At 39.9% G+C, this 20,089-nt stretch overlaps 1 protein-coding gene across 1 annotated transcript; it reads left to right on the top strand.

Annotated features, from left to right (window-relative positions):
- The first annotated feature begins 915 nt into the window (after positions 1-915).
- vegfba (vascular endothelial growth factor Ba) lies at positions 916-18,347 on the top strand. Its single transcript, XM_084719015.1, has 8 exons — positions 916-2,094; positions 7,633-7,684; positions 7,783-7,979; positions 8,070-8,143; positions 8,232-8,267; positions 13,323-13,409; positions 16,403-16,636; positions 17,436-18,347. The coding sequence occupies exons 1-8, from the start codon at positions 2,017-2,019 to the stop codon at positions 17,455-17,457; spliced, it is 780 nt and encodes a 259-aa protein (XP_084575141.1). The 5' UTR covers positions 916-2,016; the 3' UTR covers positions 17,458-18,347.
- Positions 18,348-20,089: the final 1,742 nt, after the last annotated feature.

Below are 20,089 nucleotides of genomic sequence, written 5' to 3'. Positions count from 1 at the left end.
TAAGTTTTCAAATGTGACATAAGATATTTTGATGTGTCACAGGATGAAAAACACAGGTTAAAATAATAAAATTTATAATGGCTGAATGTATGTTGGAGATTTAGGAAGGTTTATAGAGATTTAAAGGTTAATTTATCATGGCATTCATTAAGATTTATTCTCCACATATGTTAAATGGTAAGCTTAGCCCTAGACAAACTCTGTCTCTGTTTTCCCAAGTAGTGCCACATGAAATGGCCCCTTCCCGAGAAATTATTTAACATTAGGAGAATTTATTAGGTAATTATTAAGAAGTTTTTTTTTGGTTTTTTTTTAAAAAGTATGTTATGACCCAACACGAAGGCTTTGACAACATCTTCTCCACACTGCAACTTTGGTGGATAAATACTGAGTCTTTTATTGTCTTTAAAAATCAGAAGAATTCCTGGTAAAGTAAAGCACGTTCGAATGGCTGTGACCTTAGGGTCAGTCCACAGAACCTGCAGGCTGTGGGTCCATGCATCATCATTTGTTGTGGGATTGTCAATGGGTTTTTAAAGACGTTCTTTCAAAGTAGGGGCCCCGGCCATAAGCTAATGCTATTTGGGGGGCCTTGGCATGGAAAGGTTTGGGAACCCCTGGTCTAATGTGTAGCAACAGCTTATTTAATTCTTTCTTTTTTGCATTCTGTGCACCACAAGCTGAGTTCTGTGTAGTTCCATTATATTTTTAGAGAAGACTCTCCCCAGCTGATATCTTCAAAACTCAGCAGCTCACAGCAAAAAAATGTAGCTAGATAAATAGCACTTTTTGGGGGTGAACTGTCCCTTTAAATACAAGACTCAAGAATATATGCCCATGCGGATAGCCTAAACCTGAAATGTCCAGAAATAATATTGAGAGCATGACCTCGGTGTCCTTAGTGTCCCAGTTCCCCACCTCTTAGTTCCCCCTGACCCCCCTCTCTGGGAGCAGTAGAGACGCTGCACCTGTATCCAGTGCGCCTGTCCTGTTTGGAAAAAGTTGGCAGCGCAATGGTTACGCTGCGTGCGTCTCAAGGGCAAAGGAAATGAGGAAACGGATGACAACAACTAATGAAGACTGCTACCTCTCAGACCTCTCTTGACTGTCCGCGGACTGCTGCTCTGTACCCTCTCTGCGTGTTGTAGCTGTGCTGCCATGTCAGTGTCAGTGGAGGAGGTTATTCCAGTCATGTTTCTAGGAGGATAAAAGATGATGCTCCGGGAGGGGAAACGTCACATTTTCAGGGGGAGCGACAGTGTGGACAGACTGTGACCGAGCCGGGGGGAGAGAGAGAGAGAGGAATATACCGCATACTGTCCCTCTGCACGGCGGACCAAAGCGTCGGATCTGTACCGGATAAACGTCCTGCAGCTGGATGATGTGATTTATTTCGGCCACACGCAGGATTTTATGATCGTTTTCAGCGGGAGTCTGAAGGCTCCTCAAGTCACGCCACCGCGGACCCCGACACCGGCTTCATGGGAGCGGGACCAATAGACTGACGGTGCCCTGAAATGAATAAATACAGGGAGACATCACTCAAAGTTTAAACAAGTATCGTTGAAATGTCAGAATTGGAAGGTTATGATGTCATGTTTGGATATAAATAAGTAGGCTATTTGAGAATGGCACATTTTCTCAGGTCTATATGTTAAATTACTGGAGGGGTTGTTATTTTAGACAGAACAGCCTGCTCCAGTGGCTCACTAATTAAATAGAATATAAAAGTCTGGGCTATAATTAGAGTTTAGGCTGGGGACTGACTCTTGGTATAGTTCAGCAATCATTTGGTCTTAAATGCAACAAGGCAAAGTTAATTTTCCAGCACTGAGGATGCCACCCTGGGTGTCCTTTCAAGGGAGGGAGACTGGAGAATGAAAGCGGGGTTTCTGCCGCTTTAATCGGACTATTAATTAATTGGCGACGCGACTGGACCTGCCACCCTCTTTTTTTTCTTTTTTTGGATTGGTCCAAAAAAATATTTTTTTGCGTGCCCCCTTGGACTCCTGCACAATGGGGATTATGCTTCAAGTTATTCTAGGAATGTTTCAATTCCTGCTGCTCACCAGAATACCGACGTCTCATGCCAAGGTATGTATGTATGCATGTATGTTTAACCCCAAAAGACTGCCTGATATCAGCTACGATCTTATACTGATAGTGATTGGATTGGCATGAAGTCGCCTAATGTCCTTTTTTGAATGAAGCTGGTCTGGTGGAGAACATGTGGGACTTTAAGCTTTGTGGAAGTTATCCCCTGGGTCAATGACACCTGTCACTTTTGGTCCAGTGACTAGAAAATTCACTCTAATACCCCTGTGGTTTATTATATGTTGACTGTGGTTCTCGGTAATGACTTTATAGTGACACTGAGGTATTTATTGACTCCTCTCACTATCATAATTCCCTCTGGTGAGACGCCTTGTACAAAGAGTTTATACACTGTAATAAATAATTCACTAAAAATATGTAGATCAGTTATGAACAGAACAACTTTTGGGTTGCCAGGTTGTGGGAAATCCTCCTCCAGCATGGCACTTACTTTGTCATTTATTTATTCATTTATTTATTTATTAAGATACATCTTAAAATATCAGGAACATTTTTACTCCTTGCCTTTAAATAAAGGGCTGAATGACATTTGGACCCAAAGTCCATTCATTAACAACATTAAAATCAAAGTAAATGACGTTTGTTTTTAGCAAAAAAAGGCTACTAGAAACAGGCGAAACAGCTGGCCTTCCTCTGTCTATAGCTATTAAAATCTGCCTACCAGCACATCCAAAATTCACTTATTAATATGTGTTTTTCTCGTTTTAATCTGTACAAAAAATTTTAAGTGTGAAAACTGCACTTTGGCTGAGAGCAGTTAGGTTTCCTGAATCTCTGATGGTTGCCTAGCAACTGCCCCACCCCACCCCCCAAAAGGAGGTCAGTTTTGTCAGCGAAATTTTGGGGTAATATGCGGGTAAATTCAGAGAAATTCCAAATATGTTGCTTTGTAATTACCACCAACTACATGAAAGTAGTAGTTGGTAGTTAGCACATACTCAACAACCACATAATTTGTGAGTAATTTTCTGAGAAATTTCAAATATGTTGCTTGGTAATTACCGTCTGTTTACCATGAAATGATGGGACCTGGGAATTGAAGGATTACCAACTGTTGTTTTTATTCATTGTTTGAGTGTGTGTGTGTGTGTGTGTGTGTGTGTGTGTGTGTGTGTGTGTAGTTTAGAAATATAACATAAAACAAGTTATTTAAAGGGATTTAGAAGCGCTGGTAGATGGGTCTTTTTAACAGTTGAGCAGAGCTAAGCTAGCTGTAGACAGTTCTTCTGCTACGCTAATTGATGGTTGTCTGTTAGCTTTTGTTTTGTTTTGCAACTGTAACGCAAGAGGCTTTTAACTGATTTATAAAGATTAGTAAATTAGAAATTAAACATCAATAAAGCCATTTATGGCTGTGACTGACCATTACTCTCATTATCGATTCATTCGTGGATCAATTTTTCCTATTAATAGAGTCATTGATTAGATTGTAAAACATCTGAAAATAGCAAAAAAAGCTAATTGGAACTTTTGATAGTCTACAAGTTGCATGTCTGACCCAAGTCTTAAACCCAAAGATATTCAGTTAGGAGTGATATAGACTACAATAAACATGAGATAAAAAAAAAAAAAAAAAAAAAACAGCAGCAAATTCTCACATTGGGAATGATGAAATAGGAGAATTATTGTTAGTTTTGCTTGGTAAATTGCTTGATTTTTGAAAATTGTTGCCAATTAATCTTATGCAAATTGACTAATAGACTAAGTGACTAATCATTTCAGCTCTAAACCATGAATTAACCATTATAAATACTTAACACAGAGAGCCTCATTAGAAAGTGGTGCTTATAATTCTTTATGGACTTGGAAGCTTTGCTTTGTATAATATAAAAACAGTGTTATTAAAGCCCAGTTATCATTCATAAAAAAATGATATAACGATTGTAATGACATGGTCCTGAGTGTGACATATGGGCTCATTTTACGCTCACACACACACACACATACATAAAGCTGCTGGATCACGTACATGAAGCAACCTGCATTTGCTGTTTTTTTATTTATGTCTGGAGACTTGTATCAGGAACAGGCAGTGCTCTGCAGCAGTGTGGGATCCGGCTCTGACTCTCAGCTACTCTATAATGTGGTGTGTTTTAGAGATGCATCATCCCAGACACTACATGGCACAGAGTGTGCACCAAAAGGCCTCCTCACCTGCCCGTAGCTGTTTTCTCTCACCTGAAACTCTTTGCTTTCATGCCGTCTGCTTCTCTGACAGCTCATTTGAAAAAAGGGGTCATCCGTTTCTTCCTTTAATGATGACGTTCAGTGTGGGAGAGATGGTGTATGAGTAGGACACACACGTGATTCTTCTGTACAGTGTGCTCTGGGAGTGGCTGTGAGTAAGACATGTTAGACAGTAGACAGACATCAATACCAGTGCAGATGGCACTGGGATGGCACTCAGGAGTTTGTGTGTGTGTGTGTGTGTGTGTGTGTGTGTGTGTGTGTGTGTGTGTGTGTGTGTGCCAGCTTCTTGCAGATACGGCTGCCAAAAGGAGGTAATCTTATCCTCGTCTCAAAGACTGATAGAGAAAAGACACACTTACTTACACTCACATCCTACCAGTCACAAAATGGCCTCAGTCCCAGCTTAACTCAGAATCAATGTGGGCCAGTGTGTGTGCATGTTTGTGTGTGTGTCTGTGTGTGTGGGTGGGTAGAAGGGGGTGGAACAGTTAAAGGGGGGCAAATGGACAAAGTCTACATTCCCTTACAAGTGGCCTTGGTCTTCACACGAATTGGTCCAATAACGGCAATGTGTGTGTCAGAGAGCTATAAAATTGAGTTTCTCTTTCTGTGTGTTCTTTCAGTAGTATAAAAAGTATTAAAACAATGTAAAAGTCCTGTCTTCAAAAGTCTCAACACTAAAAGTCCTTGTTCTGCAGTTAAATATCCCCTGTCACTGGTGTATAGTTATAAATGACATTAGATTTTACTGTCATAGCTGCTGGAGGTGAATTTTACCTGTTTTATATACAGTTTGGTAGTTCAGTTCTGTGGTTCCCAACCTGGGGGTTAGGCCCCTTCAAAGGGTCACAGGATAAATATGAGGGCTCCTGAGATGATTAATTGGAGGAAAGCAAAGAAACAAGAAAGTTCTGCTACACAAATTTGTTTTAATTTTACATTCTTTTGTCAAATAGTTGCTGTTATTTGTGAGATATTTTACCTCCGTGGGCCTCAAACAGTCTTTAATGAAACCATCTGAGAATTTAAGAGGTGAAATCTGCTCACTGATATCTCAAACATGACAAGAGGCCTCGCTGAGTTTTTTTTTTTTGACAAGCCAGACAGGTTTAATATTTAAAGGTCCAGTGTGTTAGTTACAAGGGTTTATTGTTAGAATAGCACAGAAATGGAATAAAATATCCATAGCTATGTTTTCATTAGTGTATTATCACCTGAAAAAAAGGTGAAAAAAAAGTGTTTTCATTACTTTAGAATGACCTGTTTGTATCTACAAATGGCGGGGGTCCTCTTCCAAGCAGGCTGCCATGTTTCAACAGTAGCCCAGAGCAGGCAAACTAAAACAGTGGCTCAAGGTACAGCAATTTGCATTTTGCACAAGTTTCATAGCCACCATAGCTTCTCCTCAAGTGACGACCTCCAGGCTGAAAACTTAAGCCAAAAACTGTAGTTCCATCCTTGAATCACGACTTGAGGTTCGCTCTAAAAGCACATCAATAGTCTCCACAGCAGAAATAAACATGAAAGCCTGGTGCAAAAACAACACTCTAGTCTCTATGGATAAGTTCCCCGTTCATGACAACTGTACAGGGGGCAAATTTAATTTAACTCAGTCATTTAGATTATATTAAGGCTTAAGGCAGTCTGCAAGAACACCACGAGATGCCAATAAATGCTACTCACTGATACTTTAATACTACATGGTATTTTATAAAGTTAATATACATTTTTAAATGTAAAATCTGCAAACAAGTAACTATAGTTGCAAAATGTGTGTAATGGATATAAAATGTGTAGTTGTTTAAAAATTGTAATATTTGTCTCTGAAATCATGTTGTGAAGAAATAGCAAGTATGTACTCAAGTATGTCAAAACTGTACATAAGTACTTGAATAAATATACACAGTTTGTCTTCACCTGTGATGTTTTTTTCCTAGAGGTGACTGCAGTAAAGTAAACTACACATGGGCAACACGAGGTGACATAAAACAAACTGAAAGAGGTCAGCTCAATTTTATAAAACAGTAATAGGTTTCTTGCTGTTGCATTCATCACTGAGGAGTCCAGTGGCAGATACTCTCTCTATCTAACACTGTGTGGCTACTGAAAGTATTTCCAACACCATAATCAGGTGAATCAGTTGATAGAGCTGAGGACAAAGGTAGCAGCAGGCACACCTCGTTCAAAAACGTAGCACAGAATGGACCAATGGACCCACACGAAATATTTCATAATATGAGCTTAAAATAACGGATGTTTGATGTAGTTGTCATACTCCTGTTGGCTCACTCGTCATACGAACATGCATGTCTGCATATCAGAGTTCAGAGTTTTCACTTTCCCCCTGGCATCTATCACCATGCATTGATGAGCGTTTCATGTTCAGATGCCAGGAGTGAAGTATTGTGGTATTCATTAACAAGAATACTTTGATCTGTTGATATGCACCAACAGATCTCCAAACAGGACATTGCAGGCAGTAGCTCGGTAGGTAGATGACTGGCAATATAATGGTTAGTTCAGAAATAAATCTTGATTGATGCATATATCAAGGTATCAATCAAAGCATCAAGGTATTTTTTTATTGTTATACAACAGAAGGTTGCACAACAGAATTATAGTCCCATACACGTATATGACCAGAAAATAATTCTGTAGAGTGTTTTTTGAATTTGCACCTGGGGGAATGTAAATAGCATCAACAAGATGGTGATGATAACATGGTCGACATTGTCAATCAACTGTGGAAAAGAGCTCTGTTTTTAGGTTTGCATGATTATATATTCGTGGTATAAATCACTGGACACACACTTGAGGATATATGAGGATATTTTAGGTATAAAAAAATATTATTTTTTATTATGACCTACCAAAGTACAAATAAACCCAACTTTGACTAATTAGGCCTGCTATATATCTTTTAAGTAGTTAAAAGTTTTTGCTTATCTAACATTGAAAATATAGTGTATAATATTTATGGGCATTTATTGGCAAAATTGGAATATAATATTCAAAAGTATGTTTTCATCAGTGCATATTCACCTGAAAACTAGAATTGTGTTTTTGTTAACTTAGAAAACCTTTCGTATTCCTTCGTGGCCACCATAGGTTCTCATGCACACTTGGATGGGGAGAATGAGATAAGGTGTCTGCAATCTGCAAGCTCACCAGTAGATTAGTCTAAATCCTACACACTGGTGCTTTAAACCACTGATCATGACTCTAAAGTACAATCCTGAATGTTATCTAACAGGTCAACTTGACCTGGAAACTCTAACGTTATTGAAACAGCACTTTTAACATTAACTTTTTTGTTTCTCTCTCCAGCTTGCTCACTGGCGGCCGGCAGACTCCCCAAAATCCAGGGAGGGTCGAGAAGGTACGCTCCCTGTTTATACAAGTCCTGCTCTACGTCATGGAGCTGATAAATAAAATCATAACTGCACTGATTTGTGTGTGTCTGTGTGTTTCCACCAGTGCGGCGGTGGTTGGAGGTTTATTCGCGAAGCGGCTGTGAGCCTCGGGACACTCTGGTGGAGGTTTGGCGGGAGTTGCCGGGGGAGACCCACCATCTTTTTGTCCCGTCCTGCGTGTCGGTGAGGCGATGTGGCGGTTGCTGTGCTGACGAGGCCCTGGAGTGTGTTCCCTCGCTCACACACACACTCACCATGGAGGTAGACACACAGACACAACAGTAGATAATAATTAAAAACAGTGAGAGGATGATTGTAGTTTAACATGATTTTTTTCTGATCTGTGTGCAGCTGATGAGAACGTCCTTCATGAGACATGAACTCATTGAGCTGCCATTCATCGAGCACAGTCAGTGTGAGTGCAGGTAATAAAACACTGTCAGTGTCTTTAGATGTATAATATACCTGATGTTTAGTGACCTCACTGACCTCATCTGTTTTATCTGTGTGCAGGTTAAAAGAACAATTTCAGCCAATGCCTACTACAAGGTAACTCTTCATTTCCTCCAACTCTTCTCTTCTTATTATTCTGGATTTAATTCCTATTTGTCTGTTCATGTTTAATTGCGTTTAAGTGAGCTGTTATTGTGAAACATCATGTCCCATCATCTCTAATGAGTTTTTAAAACTCCACCCATGTAGCCAAGTTCACTAATGATGCTCTTAGAATTCTGCTGTTGATGTTATTGATGAGGAGCAGGACAGTTCCAGTCAATAACAGCTTTTATTATGTCATTTTGGTTCACCTTATTTTCATTTTGTAAAGGGCATGAGCAATGAGTGCAGACAAAAATGCCTCTGCCAACTGGATTGCCTTACAACTAATCAGAGCAAGAAAACATATGACAAAGCTCTACTTGACACACACAGGTTAGGGTGATGATTGGTCCTTTTTTAAGCGGGAAAAAAATGGTCATGAACTTTCTCGTATTACAGCTCAACAGTGCACTAAAATGTGTTTCTGAGGTGTTTCTTGAGGTGGGAAATAGGCAATGCAGTAACAGAATCTTGATTCATATTTGATTGGCACTGCGTAATTTCACTGTTATATCTAATTTTCATGAACCTGGTGCGTTTCACTTGATCATGCGATGTGTGACTTTTTAAATGTTGACCGGTCACACTCCTCTGTCAGCCAGACCTGGCCCATAGATCAGAGCAACCTGGGCACTTTGCTTCTGCATCATGCTTCATATCCTTTTCAAGTGAAAGTAACTGCTCTAATTTGACGGCTGGTCAAAACACATTTGGGGGTCTTTGCTAGTTTAAACACATAAAATTAGAAAACTGCATCACTGTTGAGTTATTGGGGGCCCAAATCCATTCATGTGATCCATTCATTCAGGTGCACAATGATGCTTTGTCTTTGTCAATCAATGGTCAGCATCTTTACACAGAAAAAAATGAAAGAAATAGAGGTTAATGAGTGTCTGCTTCCATCAAAGTGGAAGAACTTCACTGAGTGGTCGGAGGTGATATATCCTGACATATATGTGTACTTTATTGAATCTCCAGGTAATGTATTTGCCACACTCTGCCACTTTTTAAGACACAATTCAGCTGTTTTAGTAGTCTGTCCTCTGTGGCATTATGATAAACTAATTACATTTCCAACATTAATGTGCATATGAATGACATTAGTCTTCTGTATTTGGCACCGGCACTTTAACACTGCTTGTTTCACCCAAAATCGAGGGGAGTGACATGAGGCTACTCTTATCCATTGTGACTGGCCAGAGGAGATTCAGGGCAGGTCGAAATCTCTCTAAATGGGAGGGTGGCCAGACATATTTGACAGTGCAAATGAAACATGAGCTCGTAGATTCTCAACTTCACCCATTCCGAGTCACGACCCCTTGAAAAATCAGGTTGGTGTTTTGTTCGCACCACTCATGGCCCCCATTTCCCATCATGCTTGCTTGACCGAGTAGTTTAAGTTTGCTACTTTATGCTTGTCTTGTCTTGTGTTTGTCTTTGTTCAGAACAGAGTGGTTGGCACTTGTCATTTTTGTGCTGGTTTATAGTTTTAACCATTGGTTAGGTGGCTGTTACGTGTCTTGAGACCAGCAGAATTTGACATATTTTTGTATGCTCGTCCCTTTATGGTGAATGTCTTTAAGATGCTGATGTTGCTGAGAGTTTCTCGCATTTGTTCCATATTGCTTGCCCCAAAATGTTATTTTATTTTGCTCTCCACTGCCTCTCCATTATGTCACAAGCACTCTGGGGATCCCAGTCCCCAGATTGAGAACCATTTGGCAAGTTGATTGGACCATTTTGAAAACTCTTCCTTGCTGAAAAAATCTAACATGTCAGGCCTGTGTCTCACTTGTTGTATCCAAGACATTACCAAATCAACCCATGAATCATGTCAGTGTTTGCTTTAAATAAATGTCTTGAAAAATCAACTTATTCGCCCTCGTTTGACAATATAAAAATGATAGGAGAGTGAAACACAACAGCGCTTTGGTGCAGCCAATTGTAAAGCGTTTTCCATACTACTTCAATGGAGTTTCCTAAAGAGTTCCTAAAGTCATAAAGTGAACTTGGAACTGCAGCACTTTCATAACCAAAAGAGGATGTTTTCGGAACGTCCCCAGTGTTTACGTTCAACAACATCTGTCACCTTTTGAGAACTTTTAGGGAACGTTACCCAAGGTCCCAAGAACGTCCCCTCTGTGGGTTCACTGTGATGGTTTACTTAATGAAAGGCAAGCAAGTATGATGTTTCAGTGGACTGAAAGATGACGGAAAACTGTTCATTTGAAATCTCTTGACTTCAGGTCAACATGTAGATGCTAAAAGTGAATTGTTCTTGTTGAGGCGGTAGCCACCGTGCTGTTCAGGTTTGGTTGGGGGTCAGTTGGGACTAACAACTGTACACTGTGGAAAGAACATTTCTGTTGGATTCCTGAAGTTTGTTTGTGTACCTCATACTGGCAGGTCAATCATATGATTGCATCTTTAATGTTTATGTCCCCCTGCTTCCTGTTAGGATGTGGACATAAATAAAGGATTCCAATGTATGTGTGTATGAACAATATCTTTTTCCCTGGTCCAGCTTCATGTGTCTATATGTTTGCTTTTGCTGAATCTCTACCTGTATTTACATTTTCTATATTTTATTTTAAATGTGTGTGAAAGTTTTTGTGTGTGTGTGAATATTCGTTTCTGTGTGTTTATGTGTGTGTGCCCCTCAGCGAGTTAGCATCTGTGTGACTCTCTCCCAGCATCCCCTGGGACAGCCCGCATCCTGTTGTCACCATAGTGATGATTTTATCTCCCCTGCCATGTGCGCTCTCACAGACTGACGAAGCACAGTCACGCATCCATGATAGTAAATTATGCCTCCAAAGACAACAGCAGCAGCACAGTCTGTTAATAATGCCAGAGCTAAGCTGGTTAACACGGTGCCCCTAATTTGATATAGTTTAATATAGTTTGCAGCAGATTGGATTAGAACAGAGAGGTGGGGAAGTTAAGCCAAAAAACAAAGCTCGTAGGCAGATGCACTTTGCTATTGAGGACACCAGCAGCATAAATCAAAGTAAAGAGGCTGGACACTCAAAATGATGAGAAGAATAGGGATCCCCAAATTCAGTGGGCAGAGTTTGGTAAACGTCATACAGTGAGGATATGGCTCAAAAATGCAAAGCTAACAAGTATAATGTTTCCAGAACTGTGACCTTTTCTCCATGTTTTTGGAGTTTGTCAAACTCAAATGGGCTTCATTGTCATGAGAAACAGATGTTTACGTAGCCAAAGCAAATGTGAAATAAAAACAAAAGAAAAATGTACATAAACAGAGGAATGTCAATATTTTTCCCTTGTAATTGATTTTTATGCCTCTGTGCTGGTGACAGCCATGGCTGGAGGCATTATGTTTTCGTGATGCCTACATAAATAGTATCTGTATGTCCTGTTGTTGCGAACATGATATCTGAAGGACTCGATGGAATTTTTCCAAAATTGGTACAAACATCTACTTGGACTCAAGGACGAACTGAGTAGAGGTCCAAGATCAATATCACTGTGACTTCATAAAACATGTTTTGCCCACATGCTAATTATTAGAAGATTTCACATACATATCTGATAAAATGACAAAGTGATGACATTTTATATACAAAGGATCAAAGGTCAACATCCTTGTGACATCATAATATTCAGTCCTCTGTACTCCTCTGTAAAACAGTCTCTAAGTAAAGGCAACATGTTTCTCACTGGAAATTATTCACTGGAAACACACGTGTATAGTGATAACATCTATTTTGCCAAAAAATGAAACCACTGAATACCTTTTATTAAGTTGCTTCAAACAAAGTCTTCACTGCATACTGTATATTATATGAGCCTGGACAGACAAACTACAGCTTGACCGTTTGGCAACGCAACACAATCAGGGAATATGATTAAAAGGTGGTTCACAATTATTGGAGCTGAAATAAAGTGTGGACTTGCTGGGAATGAATAACATTAATGTTAGATGGTTCAGGAAATTAAGGAAGTGGATTGATTTCTGGCACACTCTTTAACTAACATACATTTCCATCTTTGGGCTTAGAGGAAAGGTATCAAGTATTTTTAAGTCAAAAGCCTCAACACCAAGTGAGGTCATGAGTCGCTGGTCTTTAAGTACAAGCCGAGTTACATGTCTTTTTTGATTTTGCCTGGTCGAGTCAAAAGTCATCAAATTTATGACTCGAGTCCAAGTTACGTGACTTAAGTCCGTACGTCTGTCAGAATTGCACTTCAAGGCAAACTATGCAGGACTTTCCCAAAGTGCAATGCATAGTATCTTTTAAAGATTAATCCCTCTCAATCATCACCTACAACTCACCAGAAATGTGTGACATGCCTGCACTTGCAGAGACCCAGCCTTTTTCATAATGTTGCTTTTTATGCTAATAATTATGTCACGGGGAAAAAATTTAAAAACTCACTGCTGAGTAATAGAGCCTATGTTGCTGTATGATATGACAAATTAACTTGAATAAAGTTGGAAAAAAGAATATCTAGAGATGACCAAAATAACAAAGGTCACTTGTTGTATTAATGTTAGAAAATATATACAAGAAAATGTAGGGTTTGTGAAACTCACTTGCAATGCTGACTTTGCTGTGGGCTTCCTGTTTTGAAAAGGAGATTTATTGTGTTTTTGAAGGCCTAAATGTTTGTATTAGGGCATTACAAACAACATTTTGAGATGAAATATACAGAGACTTGTGCTGGGTATTGTTTGACATTTTCTGATAACTAAGTGCAGATATGAAACCTGACACAAGCTTGTTTTTTTCCACAAAACCCTTTTATTGTTGGAAAAAAAAAAGAAATTGACCTGTTTTTAAAATGTTAAAAGCAGCTGTAGCAGAACTTTGCCTGAATTGAATACAGACTAAAATTGACAGAATTATGATCAGAAACTGTCTGATCAAAGAATAAGTAAAGAAATACAAATACTAGGAGATATCAAACTGGGACAGGATATTGAGTTAATCTAAGAAGGAACAGGGAGACTGAATTTTGTGTTTCTGATATCCCCAGGCCGTCTCTGAAGCCAGCAAGAAAAGACAAGAAAAAGGAGAAGGCCAGGAAGTCCAGACACAAGACAGCTGGAGCCATCGTAGCTGCGTAAGTTTAATATTCAGGACACAGACCAGATTTTTTTTAAGTCATCTAGAAGCCTTAAGTTGATGTCAGTGTGAGTGTGAATGTTTGGATTAGAAAGAAAACAAGGTTATCTGGTCTACATTATTACTGAAGGACAATTTGTTTTACAGCCACAGCAGCAGTCAAGGTCACACACAGACACACGCACGCACACACACGCACACACACGCACACACACGCTCACAAATCAACAAATCAAGCTCACTTCTGGGACTCACCTTTGTGTAATACAAGACACAAAAGACTAAAAAGCTTTATAACAACAACAACACAGCAAGGCAACTATTCATTCATATTTAACATTTCCTGTGATCAGTTACATGACATGTATTTGTTATATAATTCAGAAATCCGGCTGTTAAAAAAATCTGCTCAAAATTTTCAAGGACAAAAACAACATTTTGAAACTATTAACCTGTTACACTGTGATCTGAGAGCCTGAGACCACATACAAAAACTTCCCATCTTTCCCAATTTGGTATTACAAAGGGAAATTGCAACTAACTTAAGGAATCCTGCCTTGCATCATCCTATACTTACGTCAAGATTGGAAATCCAGCATTGCTTATCAACTTTTATGTCTTTTACCTAACAACACACCTACACTACTTTTCTCATTGGTCAGGCTAAACAACTTTGTAGCTGTTGGTTGTTCTCATTGAAACATACATAAAAAATACATTGCACTGAAATATTAAAAAAACTGAGCAAAAAACAAACAAACAAACAACGAGCACTTAATTTTAAGACGCATGAGTTAGAGGTTTTGGTAACATCTGTAGGGAAATGTACAAATGTTTGTTCTGGCAAAATTACAACGTTAGCTACTGTTAGCTAACACTACTGTTAGCTAGTTAGTAAGTTAGCTACTGCTACTGGTGGAAAAGTGAATGTTAGGACTATTTAATGGTTATCCTAAAGTTAAGAAAGTTTCTTTTAAGTAAACTCTCCTTGTATTTAGAATTTTCTAACCTGAGAAAGGAGAGGATGAAGCAAGATAAAATGGGATTCCTAAATACTCAGTCCAACGTTGCTTATCAACTTTTATGTCTGTTATCAAGCAACCAACACCACTTTTCTCATGTCAAAGAGCTAAACAACCTTGTAACTATTGGCTTTTTTTTTTAAACAGACATTGAAACATGCAGTTAGAGGCATTGGGAACATCTGTAGAGAAATCAAAATAAACTTTGTGAAAAAACAACGCAAACACGGGACATAAAAGAAAGAGAGTGGACTAAGATAGCAGACACAGCATTCATTTTTTAAAAACAATGCAAGAGCAGCCATACAAAATAAGCAAGTTAGCTTATACTGGTGTTAGCTACTGCCATTGAACACTACCATTAGCTATCATTTGCTAGTTAGTAAGTTAGCTACTTCCACAGGCGGAAAAATGAAAATTAGGTACAGATTAACAGTTATCCTAAAGTTAGGAGAGTTTATTTAAAATGTAGGGAAGTAAGGATGCTTCAGTTAAGACCCATTTTCTATCTAAAGTTAGTGTAGAAATACTGATTTAGGAGCTGTGCATGTGTAATGGATAAATCAGGTCCTAACTCTGAATTGCCATGGTCACTAAAAGTTAAGATGAATCTCAATGCCAGGAAGTTTCTGTAATGTGGGACCTGGTGAGTTTTAGGGCATGTGTTTGTTTCTGCTACATGTACCATGATTCAGTCCTGAGTGGTGAAGAATAACACAGTTAGCGCTCTTTTTAGATCCGCTTCCCCTTCACTTTTCTGTCAGTCACTTCTTTCCTCCGGGGGCCAGAGGTGGCTTCGTTTGGGTGTGATGTCCCTCAGCACCCATCCATCACTCAGAACAGGCTTTATTCAGACTCTGGCAGGGGTGAAATCTGTGTAATTTGCTCCCAAATGCCACCTCCTCTGTCCATGCCAGCGGCAGGCGTGGTCATCAGGATGTGAACAAAGATGGCCCCTCTCTGCCTCATTAAGTAACTTCATTAAGACTGCCAGCCTCCAGGCAAGACTGAGGCAGGACCAGCTTCAGTTAATGGACCAACTGACGTAGAGAACTTTCTCAGACTCTGAAAGTACATAGAGCCGTGAGGAGAAACTGAAGACCTCAGAGGCAACAGAGTGACTACAGCCATGGTAACGGTCAGAAAGACAGACCGACAGAAAGACCAGAAAGTTTGTTAGCAGCAAAGGAAACAGTATCCCACATTAGTCACACACATCTCCCACACACTCTATTGTGTGGGTTGGTTTCAGACTGGCAGTGTGCATGTTTAAACAAGTCTTGCAGTTTATTTTTAGCCATGATAGGGTCCTGGTTTGGATCAATAGCAAACTCTTGTAGACTTTGTATTGATCCCATTATGTGGCTCCAGCTATGGCAAATCATATCAATCATAGATGATCTCTTTACCTATAAGCTTTATGGGGACTGAATATAGCAGATATAGAATATGATATTCATAAGTATGTTTTCCTTAGTATACAGAGGACTCCATTTTGAACCACCATGTTTCTACAGTAGCCCAGAATGGACAAACCAAACACTGGCTCTAGATGCGGCCTTTCATGCTTTTCACAAGCTTCGCAGCCACCGTAGTTTCTCCCATACGCTTGGAAGGGGAGGGTGAGGCAAGTGGTATTCAGTTGGTTGCAGTCTGCAACTTCACCACTAGATGCATGATGTAAATCCTAGACACTGGTCCTTTAAATTAATCGTCTTAATTATTATCAACCTAAGGATAAACTAAAAACTTCTGTGACCCCTTAACTTTTTATCTAGCGCTATTATCAAGTCACATTTTTCATTTTGGGTTATGACCAAACCAATGACAATCCCATCAGCCTTAGTTGTGTTTTGTGTTTAGTGCTAATTAGGTGACATTAGCATGCTAACAGGCTAAACTAAGATGGTGAACATGGTAAACATTATTCCAGCTAATCTCACTGTTCTTACACCCCTCTTTCATCCAGGACCCATGCTCCCCCAACTCTTCCTCCCACATCCTCTCCCCCTCCTCCATCACCTCCTCTCACCAGCATCTCTTCCCTTTTTTCGCCATCTCCGTCACCATCTCCGAGGCCTCGTTGCCGTCCCTGCAGAGGGAGAAAGTGGGCACTGGATGAGGAATCTTGTAAGTGCCACTGCACCATCAGAGCTGAGAGCTGCAGTCGGAAAAAACGGAAGCTCAACCCTCATCGCTGCAGGTAAGTGCACACAACCAAAAAATAACTATTTGCACCAGGGTGAGTATAATCACACAGCAGCTATTCAGCTATTTACACCCAGACACCTAGTATAGCTTTAAAGAGCAACGAAGTCCATGTAGGGAGTAGGTTATGGTGGATGAATGGGTCAAACACAGAAATTCACCTGGGAGTCTGGGATTCTGAAGTCCTGTGAGTAACTGAGTAGTTTTTTAGTTTTCAGTTCCATATTTGTTTGGTTTACACACTGAAACTACTTGATTCAGTTGAGGAAAAGGTCATGAATTTGTCTCTGCAAATAGCATAGTTGGCTACTGACACCTGGGTACTAAAGTATCTGCCAAAATAAAAATCTGTTGCTTGGACTTTAAAAAAATCTGTTTATTGTTTTTTGGACATAACAATATGTAACTAAAACACAACAATATGCAGGCATCCATTTCTTACGCAGATTTTAAAATATCAGTTACCTAAACTTTTAAGGAAGCGAGAAGACTTTGCAGGAGAGGCAATAACTCATGTGGTCAGATGGGTTGACCATTAGTTGTAGGGTTGGCACTTCAGTTGCACATGTCCAAGAGTCTGTGAGCAAGACACTGAACTTTAAATTGCTCCCAGTGTGGGTAATTTGATGGAGTAAATGTGAGTTGTTTTGGACAAGAACATCTGCCAAGAAAAAATGTATATAAACTCATTGTGCTCAAAAAATCTATCATATGCGTGAGAATTTATTAGCCCTGTGTCTGTCAAACAAGATTTGATGCTAAAGCCATCCTGTCTCTATTGTGTATTATTTCAGGTGTGATGCCCTGAGGACTTGATGTGTCCACCCACTTTCTTTTCACGTCCTTGTTTCCACCAGTCCCTGCTGATTCATCGCCCACTCTCAGCATCAGTGCCATGGAACATAGAGATACTCGGACATCCAGTACCTTAGACTGAAGGAAATATTAACAGAAGCACACACAAGAACCTGTAGTAGCGCTCTAGTTTAGCAGCAAGCCTGAATATAGATCTACATCTTCCCACGTCCTTGCTTCTGTGGCAAAGCTTCTGTCTGTTCATATAAACATGCATGTACAGACATGTAGAGACACCAAACACACCCCATGAGTGGAAGGTTGAAATGGCAGCGTGGTGGCGACTTTGAAAGATCTGCCTTGCTGTGGTTTGGGTGATAGACTACAAGAAGTTCTCTTGGTCTGCAGTTGAACTTAGGAATACAACAGTTCACTGGAAACATGAATGATCACACTACACAGTAACAATGAACATGAAGTGGAATATGCAGGTGTCCGACATGCTGACGCCTCAGTGGAAGCTGTGATTTGTTGTTCGCAGGGAAACTGCAAATGGAAACAGATTCCAGGGCGAAGTCAAGGCCAATTTTTGCGCAGATGATTTGAAAAACAACTGCAACAGATTATCGATGGACACCTCCACAGTCAGACATACCAGAAGGACACAGGATGTGCACATGAACTGGCACCCCAGTGTGCGTGGACCTATAGTGGGGCTGAATGCTGGGATGGAGTGTATCTGTGTGGTCTCCCCACTGAAAGACCCAGATGGGTTATCCCTGCAGCCGTTCTCTTATTCAAAGCGCATGACCACAGGCTGGCTCTCCAAGCCGCTTTCCAGCATTTGTTTAATTTGAGCCTTTTGTCTCCATCTTTCCTCGGCTCCTCGATTGAAAGCAGCCGCTTTGCCTCTCTTTTAGGCAGTGAGGAGAATGACAATAATGAGGCCTGGCGGCTGTCCACTACTTCACACACAAACATTCACACTTATAATACCAGGAACACAGACGACACTGCTAATGCAGACACACACGGTCTCACTAACTCTGTGCTATTAGCAGGCACACATACATGCATATTTACACACACACACACACACACACACACACACACACACACACACACACACAATGTGAAATGAATGCAGGTAGCCATAAGCTTTTTTTTTGTGCCACACCAAGTGTGCAAATATATGTGAGTTCTTTATATTTGCAATTTACTGCAAAGTCTTCATTTAATATTGTATTATATGCCTCTGGTTTATATTTTATTATAATTCTGTCAAGTTGATTGAAAAGATATTCTATATTGCAGAATGTGTCTTTGTTTTGTTTCTGTTCATCTTTAATCCGTCTACATAAAGAGTCACGCTGGGTGGCCGGCTATGTACTCACCCGGCATCTAAACCGATATCCAAATGTATTGAATTTAAACAGAGACGGCTCACACAGGCCACAGATGGGAGACTATATACATTATAATGTGTAATTCAAACAATCAGTGGGGCAGTGTTGTCTGCCACAGCACACACAAACCAAGCAAATAGCCGTTCCCAGTGCAGTGAAAGGAAAACATGGCTGTTTTTGTTGCATGGTAGAGCCGGGATGGAAAGAGTATTATTCATTTGGAACATAACTTGTTTATATTCTGACTGAATCTCACGGTTTAACTCCGTGTTAGTTCATGACTGCCTGGCTGCTGGGTGGGAACAGGGATTTGAACTGTGACGGTTTCAGAAAGGATGAGGTCTGGAGCAACTTGTCAGTCAGCGTGACGGGCTAAAGCCAGAGATCAGAGGTCCCATAATGCTCTTTGTCCTGTGCTAAATTTTACTGAGAACATTTCACCAGTGACGTCTTAGCTCTATAACAAACAGTAGCTTTGAAACTCCATGATTTATGTCCGTACTCTCCCCGTAGTCCAGAGTCTGAATTATTTGTGTCAGCCTCGAGCAAAAGAACTTGATAAGCTCTGTATTTATACTCTCCTGAGATGAGATTATTTTGTCCATTGTTCATTCAGTGTTTGTTATTATTGTCAATCAATGCTTCAATCACTACCTCTATATCATAACATATTAATGACCAAGTATTAGAGCATTGTTGTTACTTTCTCTGTGTTATTTCAGACCTCTTTTATGATAATGATGTTTTTTATTTACATTTAGCAATAAGCATAGCCTCCAGTGTAGAGATGTGGAGCTGCAGCAGATCTGTTGTGATTATAAACTGGGTTAGAAGAACCTATAGGAGTTTTCTTTGTGTGTTTTAGTAATCTGAAGGGAACCATTTTTCATATGAGGAGAAGTGAACTGGTCCTCTGAGTAACGACCTAGACACTGTGTATGTGGAACAGGGGATGGTTTCCCAAAGGGTTTGTAGCCTGAAAATCCTGGTGAAAGTTTTTGGCTTTTGGAAATACATTTACTCACTTTTTTTTTTGTTGCTGAGAGTTAGATGAGAAGATTAATATCACACATGTATGGGCAGTACATATGAAGCTGGAGCCAGAAGTCAGTCAGCTTATTATAGCATAAAGATGGGAAACAGTTTGCAAGGCTCTGTCTGAGGGTAAAAAAAATCATGCTGCAGCTTCTAAAGCTCTCAAGTCAATCTGTTGTGTTTAACTTATATAAAAACTCAAGAGTGAAAAT

Source organism: Lutjanus erythropterus, chromosome 5, assembly GCF_056507025.1.
Source record: "Lutjanus erythropterus isolate fLutEry1 chromosome 5, fLutEry1.hap2, whole genome shotgun sequence".
Classification (NCBI taxonomy): domain Eukaryota; kingdom Metazoa; phylum Chordata; class Actinopteri; order Lutjaniformes; family Lutjanidae; genus Lutjanus; species Lutjanus erythropterus.
Note: the sequence above shows the minus strand (reverse complement) of the source record. Positions and strands in the feature narration are given on the sequence as shown.

What these genes read in the sequence shown, in the direction of transcription:
- vegfba (XM_084719015.1), top strand. Translation starts at nt 2,017, where the DNA reads ATGGGGATTATGCTTCAAGTTATTCTAGGAATGTTTCAATTCCTGCTG. An exon ending in CAGCCAATGCCTACTACAAG is followed by an intron (nt 8,268 to 13,322) that starts GTAACTCTTCAT and finishes TGATATCCCCAG; the next exon opens with GCCGTCTCTGAAGCCAGCAA. An exon ending in GCTGGAGCCATCGTAGCTGC is followed by an intron (nt 13,410 to 16,402) that starts GTAAGTTTAATA and finishes TCTTTCATCCAG; the next exon opens with GACCCATGCTCCCCCAACTC.